Source organism: Pongo abelii, chromosome 8, assembly GCF_028885655.2.
Source record: "Pongo abelii isolate AG06213 chromosome 8, NHGRI_mPonAbe1-v2.0_pri, whole genome shotgun sequence".
NCBI classification, from domain to species: domain Eukaryota; kingdom Metazoa; phylum Chordata; class Mammalia; order Primates; family Hominidae; genus Pongo; species Pongo abelii.
In genome coordinates this window covers 130,913,144-130,925,245 of record NC_071993.2, presented here as the reverse complement: position 1 = coordinate 130,925,245, position 12,102 = coordinate 130,913,144, and the positions used below count along the sequence as shown (strand labels likewise).

Here is a 12,102-nt window from a genome sequence, read left to right as displayed (position 1 = left end):
ACAGAAAAACTAACGTGTTTATCCCGTCATCTTGAAACAGAAAAATCCTCTTAGATTGGCCTTAGACAGTATCAGGTTTTCTCTTTGTTATGGATTTGATAATTCCCACATTTATCTTAAGCAAAATTGAGTCTGTTAGGGGCATTGGTGTGCTTTCTTTAAGGTAAAAAAATGCATATAATTTAATTTCCTTTATAAAATTACATTAATTCTCAGTTTTTTTTGGTATTGTAGTAGAAAGATTCATTCGATGTTAGTGATGTTTTCAAGACGAGCGTACCCTTTAAAGAATCAAACCTTTTGGTTCACCAACTTTTAATTGAAATTTCTCCAAAATTTATCAGCGATTTCCCTACATTATTAAAGAGAAAGAGATGAATGCATTCTTCTTGTGGTTTCTCAGAGGCATCATCTGAATATCATTTATTGCATGATGGTATAATTTTGTAACATCTCTGGGGCTGGTACCTCCTCTTTCTCTGAATTCTCCCAGGCACTTGCTTTTTAAATTCATAATCGATTTTGCAGAGGTGGCTGTCACTTCCCAATGAGTCATCTTTGGGAAGAGCTCTTCATTCCCCTGACACTGTGCTACATTTAATTGACTGTCCAGTGTGCTCAGAAAGAACGGAGATTGGCAGCAGAAACAAAATATTCAGGCTGGCAAAACCAGGAGCCTTAAATTTAATTTCAATTCCTGTTCAGTAGACTTTGATGGACAATTCCTTCCAGTTTCCCTGATTCTATAGGGTACATGTCTCAGGCTATGTGGCAGTTCTGTTCTTATCTGCTAAGCCTTAGATGTCTAACACTGTACTGTGGTTTTGTCCTGATAGAACGCTTATGTTAGGTGGTGCAGTGATGGATAGAGTTTTGCTCAGCGGAACCTTTGGCCAAGTTGTTCACTCCTATAGCTGGAGTCTTAATTTCACATTTCCATTGCCCATTAAAAGTAAGGCTGTCCCCAGAATTTGAGCTGAAAATGCTCAGAGATAGGGAAGATGGGCTGGCTGATCATTTTTATCATTCAGACTTTTTTTTTTTAATCTGATCATAAGAAATAGCTTTGCAGGAGAATGGCGTGAACCCGGGAGGCGGAGCTTGAAGTGAGCCGAGATCGCGCCACTACACTCCAGCCTGGGCAACAGAGCGAAACTCCGTCTCAAAAAAAAAAAAAAAAAAAAAAAAAAAAGAAAAGAAATAGCTTTGTGAAATAGCCATGGAAAAATAGGGCTAATAAACGAGGATGCTTCACTTGGTTCAAATGTCCTTTTTGGGAGGCAAGGAGTCAGGGAATTATCTCTTCACATGGTGATAATATAGAGAAAATTCCAGAGCAAAAACTTTACCTATCTTGGAAATTCAGATCAAAAGAATTTTTGAGCAAGGCATGGTGGTGTGTGCTTGTAGTCCCAGCTATTCGGAGGGCCGAGGAGGGAGGATCATTTAAACCCAGGAGTTTGAGGCCAGCCTGGGCAACATAGGAAGACTCCATCTCTGAAAAAAAAAAAAAAAAAAGAATTTTTGGTAGTAATAGCAGCTGATACTGAACACGTCAAATGACTTAAACACTAACAAACAAATGTTCACTGGATAAATGTACCCTTCAACACCTAGTTCAAGTATCCCCTGGTCTTGGGGCTTTCTGTCTATGGTCGGCCTCACACTAAGTTAGTGATTCTGTCCTTAAATGCTCCCACAGCGGTTTGCTCATATTCCTGAAATAGCACCGGCCCCACTGTGTTCTAATTCATCTATTTTCACATCTTTCTTCCTGCCTAGATGGCGAGGTTCTGGGAGGGAACAATTCACCTTTGCGTCCCCAGCACCTGGTGTGCGTGGGCTGCTGTGTGGGAGATGGTTTATGTGTGCTAGATGAAAGAGTAGTAGGAGTACTCATTAAATTTCATCTTTCACACTGGGCAAAAAGAGGACATGGTATATTGAAATATTTTCAACTTGTAGATACTAAGCAACTCCCTTTTATGATTTAGGATGAGGAGTTCAGGGCACAGTTATTTTTTTCTTTAACACCTTCCTCATTTTCTCCTCCTATCCTCCCTCCCTTCCTCTCAGTCTTAGGAAAAGATATGTCTTAATTTTCTTCAATTGAGAGTCTTTTTGAAGAACACCACTTTCTTTCTTTCTAGGCGGGCATTAATGAAAATGATTTTTATGACGGAGCATGGTGTGCAGGAAGAAATGACCTTCAGCAGTGGATTGAAGTGGACGCTCGGCGCCTGACCAGATTCACTGGCGTCATCACTCAAGGGAGGAACTCCCTCTGGCTGTGAGTGTACCTGGACATGTGCTTTCTGGACCCTCTTTTGGGTCTAGCTTTTGAGGGTCTGGACAGACACAGGGAAGTTGCAGAGAGGTGTTTGGTGACGGGCAGTAGAAGAGGAGACAATTGGAATATGAACAGGAGGCTGGACTTGCTGTCGACACATTCTCCTGGAAGGAAGGTGCATCTCAGAATGACACCCTCCACCTGTACAAGAGTGGAGAGAAAGATCTGCCTGGCAGGTAGAGCAGAGTAGACACACAGACTCAGTGAAATCCAGGCGGTTTAGGCAGGTGGCTGCTGTCTTGCCTCTGGGACAAGATATTAGTGTCTTGACTGGTGGCCAGGGCACAGCCCAAGGCAGGACTTCTGGACAAACAGTGAGTACACAGTTCGGGGGTAGAGGGCATAGATCATCCAGATCCTGGAAAGAAGGACTGGAAGTCTAGGTTCCTAAATGGAGGATCACCAGAGAAGTAGTGCAAGTCAAGGATGACAGAGCTTGAGGCTTGAGAATGAGAAGGGGTTTAATTTCTCAGAATTTCACTCAGGGTCAAGGCTGGGACAGTGACAAGTGTGATCTGATGGTAATCCCAGGAGAGATGGGCTGCAGCCCCTGAAAACCCTCTGTCTCATGACATATGCATACAGTGAAACATATTATTCAGCCTTAAAAAGGAAGGCATGCTGCCACATGCTACACTTTGGGTACAGCTTGGGGATATTCTGCTGAGTGCAATATGCCAGTCACAAAAGACAAACACTGCATGACTCCACTTCCATGATGACCTAGAGCAGTCAAATGTATAGAGGCAGAAATTAGAATGGTGTTGCCAGGGCTAGGAGGAAGGAGGAATTGGGAGTTAATGTTGAAGAGGTAGAGGTTCAGTATAGCTTGATGAAAAGTTCTGGCGATAAATGGTTGCAAATCAATGTGAATGAACTTAATACCACAAAACTGTACAGTTAAAGATGGTTACAATGATAAATTTTATCTTATGTTTATTTTACAACAAGCAAGCAAAAATACATGAACAAAGTCACCCTGTCTGTCGACCTCGTCTCAGGGCTGGTTGTGGAGACGGAGGCAGAGCTGCATCCGTGAGGGATGTTGTGTGGCTCCAGCCATGTGGACGGTGGTCATGCAGAGCTTGGGGGCTTTGTGGAGGGGCGCAGTAGGGTCAGCAGGACCTCAGGTGCTTTCTGAACTTATACAAGAAATCTTCAAATTCTTCTAACATCTGTCGACATTGAGAAGCCAAGATCACAAATGCCCCATGCGTGAACATTAGGAAACTGATCTTTGTGAGCTCAGATCCCTCCCGTCTGCAACCCTCCCCAACCCTCCCATCTATACTGCACTCTCAAAGCTCATGTCTTGGCATCTTTCAATATTTACTAATTACTTGTTGGCAATCAGATAAAATCAGAGTTTAATTTGCTGACTAGATTAAATTTAATTTCTGGAAGGTCAACATTAATAAATAAAGTGGGATAAGTGAGATGAACCTGGCATCTGTGCTCACATTTAACCACCTGTCATTGTCCCTGCAAAGGGGACTGTCTTATACAGTGACAATTGTCAGGCAGTGACTCATCATCTATTTTACTCTGAATTTTTTTTTTTACTGTAAAGACAATATTATAACATCCAGCAAAATTTTAAAACGTTATGCGTGATTCCGTGGTCCTTATGCTAACAGATTTTTCCCCCCATATTGCAATAATGTTACATATCCGGTTATTTTATTTTTAACTTAAAGACATACCAGTAACATTTTTCATGCTGTTACTCAGGCTTTGTAATGATTATTTTTAATGGCCTGTAATTTACTCAGCCACACCTCCATCACTGTCCCAATTTTCTATTATCATATATCATATTGTGAGAAAGCGTTTTCATACTTTTTCTTCATTTGAATTCTTTGAATTCATTTTCAGAGCTTAAATAATTTGTGCATTTTGACAACAGTTGATTATGCATTTATGCCATTTTGTGTATCACATTTTATTTGCCTTGCTTTTCAGTCGCTTTTGTGTATGTATATGCTGATTTTTGCTCTGTGGTATGCGTTTTGCTTTTAGCAGTAGCTTATTACCATGACAATTGTTTTCACTGTTGATATTCTGAAAGGCAAGAATTTATGGGGGCAGTTGGGTTGCTCAAGAAAAAATGGAAACTTAAAACAAAAGACTGGTTTGAGATTATCCATGGGGATTTTTGCCTTAATGCTTGCATGTTAAGCTGTCTGGCCACTGTCCTTAGAGACCCAGTAGTCGGGTTATTATTGGATTAGAAAATAAGTGAAAGGTAGGTATAAAGCTCACATTCCATTTCAACTAGAAACACAAGAAGGTTTGGGGTAAGCAAGGAATTGCAGTGGAACAGTATCTTTCCTCGGCTCAGACAGTACAGGAACATCTCAGAGGGAAGGCAAGGGATAGAATTACTTTAAGAGTTACTTTTTAAAAATGTATTTCTAGCCAAATTATTCTCCAGGAACAATGAAAAGAAACCTGATGAGTTTTGGTTTGTCTTATCTCTGGGAATAGTACTGTCTCCAATGAGGACTGAAGAGGAAATGGGATGAGGATACATTTTGGTATCTGAGCCTTTTTCTATCTCAGTATGTCCAGAAAACATATCAAAAATGAGTATCATTAAATACTAACAGTGAAGAAGGCAGTAGTCATCTCCCTTTCTCTCTTGCCATGACCTGTCCCCACACTGCTCCCAGTGCAGATGGCTATGGTATCATTTTTTAATATTTCTATTGTTTGGTTTTCATATTTCTTCCCGCTAGTCTGTGATTCCCTTGGTGGCAGATCCATGTCTTGGCACTCATTATTCCTGGGACCTTACCCAGGACCAGGCACCTATTAGATGCACAAGAAATAAGTCTTTAATGAATGGGTATCAATATGAAGTAAAGAGTTGACAAAGACTCATTCACATGGAATGATAATGAGTTAATTGATCTATGATGATACATGAATGAGCATTTATTTATATTATACATGTAAGAAGGGAATGTGGAGGGGTTCGGGAAGAGAAGATTGAGAAGCCACAGGTGTCTGGAGCTGGACGGCTCCTGTAGAGCATTCGCTGCGTCAGGGCTTTAGTCCCTTGCTGGTTTTGAGATTTCTCTTCTGTGACCCTCAGTTTCCTGTTCTCTAAAAATGGGATAAATACTCTCTATCTGATAAAGATGTGGTGAGGGTAAAATGAAATTATGATGTTTTAAATGACCCAGCACATAATAAGTGCAGAGTAAGTGGTGGCTCTTCCTGCCACACGTCTTTGGGTTTATCTGTAACTGTGGTTTTCAAGCTTTATTTTTAGGTATAGATTCTTCTCTCAAATAAAATCTTTCTTGGAAATATTTAGAAAATATAGACAGAGAAAGCTGCTTTGCATGAGTCTGAGGATTTGGGGACAGTCGCCTGCCTGGTCCTCCCCTCTTCTCCCTCACAGGAACACCGCTGGAGGACAAATTGCTGGAAGTATCTGTGTGTAAGAGTCTAGTAAACAGCTTGAGGGTGGTCTGTGCAGGTTACTATCCTGCACACTTCCCCGGTGCCCGTTGCCGCTTCCCAGGTCCTGCAGGGTTGCAGGCAGAAGTGGAATTCACACCAAGACAAGCCATGGCAGAGTTGGAATTAGACTTTGAGTTTTCTAGCTAAGTGTGCAGAGCGTACCCTAGTCTCACAGCGTGTTGCGTTTTGGTTGGTGATGTTTTAGAAATGGAAAGGGAGAAACTTGCTAGCCCGGTAGATTTTTCCAAATGGATGTTGCTGTTCAGAGTGGCTTCTAGCTGGCTATGGAAATACAGAAAGACTTGACTAGCAGTTGGAGTTACAATATACACTTAAGAAATATACTTTTCCTTTGTAGGACATTTATAGTTGGATTTTATTTTATTTTATTTTTTAGATGGAGTCTCGCTCTGTCACCCAGGCTGGAGTGCAGAGGCGTGATCTCGACTGACTGCAACCACCACCTCCCAGGTTCAAGTGATGCTCAGCTTCTTGAGTAGCTGGGATTACAGGCACCTATCACTGTGCCCAGCTAATTTTTGTATTTTTAGTAGACATGGGGTTTCACCATGTTGGCCAGGTGATCTTGAACTCCTAACCTCAGTTAATCCTCCTGCCTCGGCCTCCCAAAGTGCTGGGATTGCAGGCATGAGCCACCGTGCCTTGCCCTGTAGTTGGAATTTTAAAATGTACATTCATAATCTTATTTGTTTCTGATGCTCTCTGGATGTCTATTAATTCATTCCTATGATGTTATCAAGTGCTCTACAATAAGCACTAGGGATGTAAAAGTGAGCAAGAAATGGCCCTGCCTGCAGGGAGCTTTCAATCTAGTGGAAGAGTCCAATACCTTCATGGGTCTACTAGACTCAGCAAGGTGCATGCCATGGTAAATGGGCACAGGGGAGCTGCTGTGAAACCTGGGAGACAAATGGGAGAGATGAAGCAGCGAAAACACGAGGCTCAGCCACCACAGTCCTGACACAAGCTCATAACCAAGTTGATGACAAGTTCTACAACCGCAGTTTTATTAGTTTTCCAAATAATTCATGCTATTTGAAAGTAATACAATAACTTATACAAATATAAATTATCCAATATCATTAAAAATATAAATTTTTCAATATCTTTAAAACAACCAGATTGTTTTAAAGATATTGAATAATTTATACTTCTCACAATTATGAAATATCCTTCCCTACTGCATTATAATTTTGTGCAATGTTAGTATACTAATGAAAAGCAGTCTTTTATTTCCCTAATGACAGAAAGTATATTAGATATATGAGTGTTAACAGTTATAACCAATGTGATGATTGAAAAGTTAATTATTCTGCTTGAGGTGAATAGATGCTTCTAATGATTTGGAATAAATACAGGCAGTTTGAAGTAACCAAATCTTTTCAATTTTAGCTCTTTAATCGACAAAATGTTTCTCTGTATATTTTGAAGTCTGTGCATTTGTCCTTTAAGTGGGGCAGCGATTTGATGAATGAGTTTGTGAGGTGAGGGCTGAGGAAGGTTAGCTGGTTGGCTGACTTTGTAAGAAGGAGTTAGACTAATGAGAGGAAGATGGATGGAACTTCTGCTGTGACCCAGGCTCTGTGCCTGAGAGCACAAGGACGGGGAGGCTCACCCCTGAGCCCTGAGGCGCTCGCTTTCTGGTTGGCAATGGAAAGTCTTAGCAGGAGTTCCACATTCGGCTTTTCTTTGGAGAATTCTGATGGAGAAGGAAAGGAGTGGGTAAAATGCTGACATTAGAAGGAAAACCAGGACAAGAAAGGCAAATTTCCCTCCTTGCTTCTTGGGAATCTGGCTGTTTCTTGGCTAGGCAGAAGATACAGGTGGAGGGAAAGTTAGTGGGGGGTGGCTGATGGGGCAGGTCCCTGAGGGGCTGACTCTGGGACAGGGGCTCACCTGGAAAGGAGGAGGGTCTCCTTTACCCTGAGATCTCGCCTTGGGGGAAGATCCAGGTGAAGGGAAAGTTGGTGGGGGGTGGCTGATGGGGCAGGTCCCTGAGGGGCTGAAACTGGGGCAGGGGCTCACCTGAAAAGGAGGAAGTTCTCCTATACCCTGATATAGTGAAGGTGGGGAGCAGTGCTCAGGGGTGTTCCAAGCCTTCACCCCAGAGGGTTTCACATTCTTGGTGAAGTAGGAGGTGGAGTCCTCTGCAGACAGGGGATGTGACAGGATTCGGGGCTGGAAACTCAGAGAGTGTAAGATCTGCATTGAGATAAAGGACAGAGAGCATCTTCCTCCAGTTGCAGAGAGGGCTCTGTGGGCGTTGGAGATGTGGAATTGTCACTGTCCTTTTGGGCACGCTTGGTGGTATGTTCACTAGGGGCAGTGGAGTTGGTGGCAGTTGCAGCTGGAGGAGATCAGGAACAAGGGCATTGTGGCACTGGTGGCACAAACTGTGTCAGGAGTGAGGGACTGTGAGACTCAAGGCTGGTGGGGCGGGAATTCAAGCTAGAGGGCTGATTACCTGGAGGTGCAGGGCAGGTTCAGGAGCCGCTGTGGGAGATGAGGCTTCGGAAGTGATGGAGGATTGGCGGGGGAAGACAGTGTCCCTATTTGAGGACCCCACGGGGCAGTGGAGTTGATTACTGGGGTCAGGGTTCAAGGGGCTGAGATGGAGCCAAGGGGAGGTTCCAAAGGAGCAGACTTCTGGGAATCTTGAGGTTTGAGGACTGGCTACTCAGCACTGTCCCTGTTGCGGGGATCTGCAGGCTACACTGGACCCTGCAAGGGTCGGGAGAGGAGATGAGGAGGCAGCTGAAGTGACAGTGGGGTCTAGCAGAAGCGGAAAGGAAGGTGAGAAGGGCAGAGGCAGATACAGAAGCAGCTGGAGGACCTTGGTCCAGGGGGTGGGGAGCCCGAGCCTCCCCAAACACCTCCTTTGGCTGAGGTTCCCATTTTCACAGTAGGAAGCATTCAGCAAGGTCCACCCTTTCTCTTCCACTGGATCCAGCTTTCTGCTCCCCTGAGGCATTGTCCCGGCCTCTGTGTCCCCTTGTTCCTCCCAAGGGACCTGGGCCCACATGGCAGCAGCCTGCCATAGTGCAGAGAGAAGGCACGGGGCCAGGCCAGGAGCTCAGAAGCAGAGTGCAAAGTGAGGCCAGCACTTTATAAATCATTCACCCATCTTCTCGGGAGAGAGGGTGTGTGTGTTTTCAGAATGTGTCATGCTGTGTCTCCTCACTTAAGGGTGAAATGAAATGTTTGGCACCTATGGGGGGCTGGGGAGAGAGAAGTTTCCAATCTCCTCTCTAACCTCTTTGAAAACTGTCAGTTTCTGAACCATAGTGTTTAGCATGAAATAGAAGGGTTTTAATGAAAACATCTCTAAGTTCAAGTAGAATGCCAGGCATGCAATCATTTCTGCATTTTATGTTAAATTTCAGCAATGCAGGGATAGTTATTTGAAATTAAATAAAGCTTTCATGAGGGGCTCGTTCTTAGCTTTCTGGGTGTTGATGATGAAGGCATGAGCTCTCAGATGGGGAAAATCTCTGAAATGGAAACAATTTTAGAGTTTTTTCCAGGTTGGAAGCTTCCACCCCACTTTATTTGAGGGTCCTTATTCCCCAGCTGTGACTACCCAGGAAACCCCCCAGATGGTTGCTGGGCACAACCTGCCTTTGCTTCCCTCTGTTTTTTCGTGGGGAGGCCCCCTTGCTGTGGGCCTCCTCCCCTGATTAGCTCACTAATGCCCCCACCCCTTGACCCATGCCTTAGTCCATTGGTGTTGCTATAGAGGAATATCTGAGGCTGGATAATTTATAAAGAAAAGAGGTTTATTTGGTGCATGATTCTGCAGTTGTGCAAGAAGCATGGTGCCTGCATCTGCATCTGGTGAAAGCCTCAGGATGCTCCCACTCAAGTCGGAAGGCGAAGGGGAGCTGGTGTGTGCAGTGATCACATGGGGAGAGGGGAGGTAAGAGAGAGGGGAAAGGTGCCAGGCTTCTTTTAACAACCAGCTTTCACGGAAGCTTGGGGAAACTAATAGAGCAAGAAGTCACTCAGCACCCCCTGCACCCCCACCAAGGAGGGCATTACTCTATTCATGAAGGATCTGTCCCTATGACCCAGACACCTCCCATTAAGCTGTACCTCCAACACAGGATCAGATTTCCACATGACATTTGGAGAGGTCAAACAGCCAGACTGTAGCAACCTACAAGAGCCTATGGAGACTGGCTCCTACTGCCCATCAGATGTCATTCCCTTTGCTCATTGCACTCCAGCCCAGGAGCATCCTTTTTGTTCCACAAACACACCAGGCCTGCTGCTGCCCTGGAGCCTTTGCACTTTGCCATTTCCTCTACCTACAGGCACAACCCTCCTTGTGCTCAGAGGCCTTCTTTGCCCACCTTTTATAACCCAGCCTCAGTTGTGTCATGTCCTCTCTTGGCTTTATTTGACCACCTATCTCTTTGTTTGTACTTACCCTGATGTTGCTCCTGGGGAGCAGGCAGGGTTTTTTGCCCTTGAATCTCCAGTGCTAGATTAGCGCCCTGCACAGGGCAGGTCTCTGTGACCAGACCCTCCTGACACTGTCTCCTCTAGAGACAAGCCAGAGTCCACCTAGCATAGCGGGGGCTCTTTAGTGCAGAAAACACTGGGAGGAAACCTGCCCCAGGATGCCCTGTGGGGATGCAGCTCCGCTCCTTTGCTCTCTGTCTCTGATTACCAGGTCCTCACCAGTGTCAGAGTGAATAAGAGCTCAGATTCTGGAGTGAGACTGGGATTCCAGACCTACCGAGCTGCACATCCTTGAACCTATTTCTGAGCCTTTCGGGCCTCAGTTTCTTCATCTGTAAGATAGAGATGTAAGATAAGCTGTATCTGTAAGATAGCAGCTACCCCATAGGGTTATTGTGGGGATTAAATGAGTTAATTCACATCAAGCAGCTAAGATTGTGCTTGGCACGTAGCAAGTGCCCTGTAGGAGTCTGCTGTTGCTGCTATTTTCTTGGGTCTCCTTCCCTTTCATGGAGGGTCCTATTCTCATGCCAGCACTGCCCCTACCCCATTCCTCTATCTTATCTCCGGCTAAGCTGAAATGTGCTCGGACCACATCCTCGGTTCTCTGATGGCTCTCACTTGCTCTGTGTGGTCCTAGTGTCATTAACTGGGAGGCAGTTGCCACCGGCCTTGAGTAGGTGGGTGGGCCGGTGGCCATCTTGCCCTTCCAAGCCTCAGTTTCCTGGACTGTGGGAAGAGGAGACGCCTCATTCTTTCAGCTTGCCGAGTGTTGGTGAGATGCCTGTGGAAAGTCATGAGCGCAGTCTGGACACATGGCAGAGACACAATAAGCTGAAGCTTCTCTCATTTACCAGGTGGCCTCATCTTACCTCTGAACACCTCCAAACCCTATTTATCCCTAGCTGGGACCTCCAGCACCCCCAGTGCCTCTAGAGGGCACCCAGGAAAGGCCTGGCAACTGAATCATGTTGCAGCTAAGAAGTAGCATCTGACATTTTATGAAAATATTCCTGTGACACATCTGTATTTTGTTGGCATAAATTTGGCTGGCAGGAACTTTTTAAAAATAAAAGCACATGGGTTCCCTGCACCAGGCTGGCTGGGCACTTTGCCTGTGTTACCACCTATGCTGTTCATTGTAACCCTGCCCACATGGGTTCCTTTCTTCTTTCATTGTATGCATAAGGAAACAGGTTTAGAAAGCCCAAGTAACATGGCTTAACCTTCTGTCTTAGTCTGTTCATGATGCTATAACAAAAATACCTTAGACTGGGAAACTTATACATAATTGAAGTTTGTTTCTCACCGTTTGGGAAGTCCAAGATCAAAGTGCTGGCAGGTTCCATGTCTTTTGAGGGCTCCTCTTTGTTTCCCCGATGGCGCCTTGTTGCTGCATCCTCCAGAGGGGATGAACTCTGTGTCCTCCTCTCATGGCAGAAAGGATGGAAAAGCAAAAGACACTCAGGTGCTCACTTCACCCTCTTTTGTAAGAGCACTAATCCATTCATGAGGGCTCTGCTCTTCCCCCAAAGACCCACCTCTTTTTTTTTTTTGAGACGGAGTTTTGCTCTTGTTGTCCAGGCTAGAGTGCAATGGCGTGACCTCGGCTCACTGCAACCTCTGCCTCCTGGGTTCAAGCAATTATTCTGTCTCAGCTTCCTGACTAGCTGGTATTACAGGTGTGTACCACCATGCTCGGCTAATTTTTTTATTTTTAGTAGAGACGGGGCTTTGCCATGTTGGTCAGACTGGTCTTGAACTCCTGACCTCAGGTGATCCACACACCTTGGCCT

The 12,102-nt window shown here is 44.8% G+C and overlaps 1 protein-coding gene across 4 annotated transcripts in view; it reads left to right on the top strand.

The window, feature by feature from the left end:
* CPXM2 (carboxypeptidase X, M14 family member 2) overlaps positions 1-12,102 on the top strand; it is a 147,159-nt gene that overhangs the window by 48,367 nt on the left and 86,690 nt on the right. For all 4 annotated transcript variants that reach the window (XM_002821236.5, XM_054523003.2, XM_054523002.2 and 1 more), the window contains exon 4: positions 2,151-2,290. In XM_002821236.5, the coding sequence (XP_002821282.4) occupies positions 2,151-2,290 (140 nt within the window). The remainder of the gene's footprint in view (positions 1-2,150; positions 2,291-12,102) is intronic.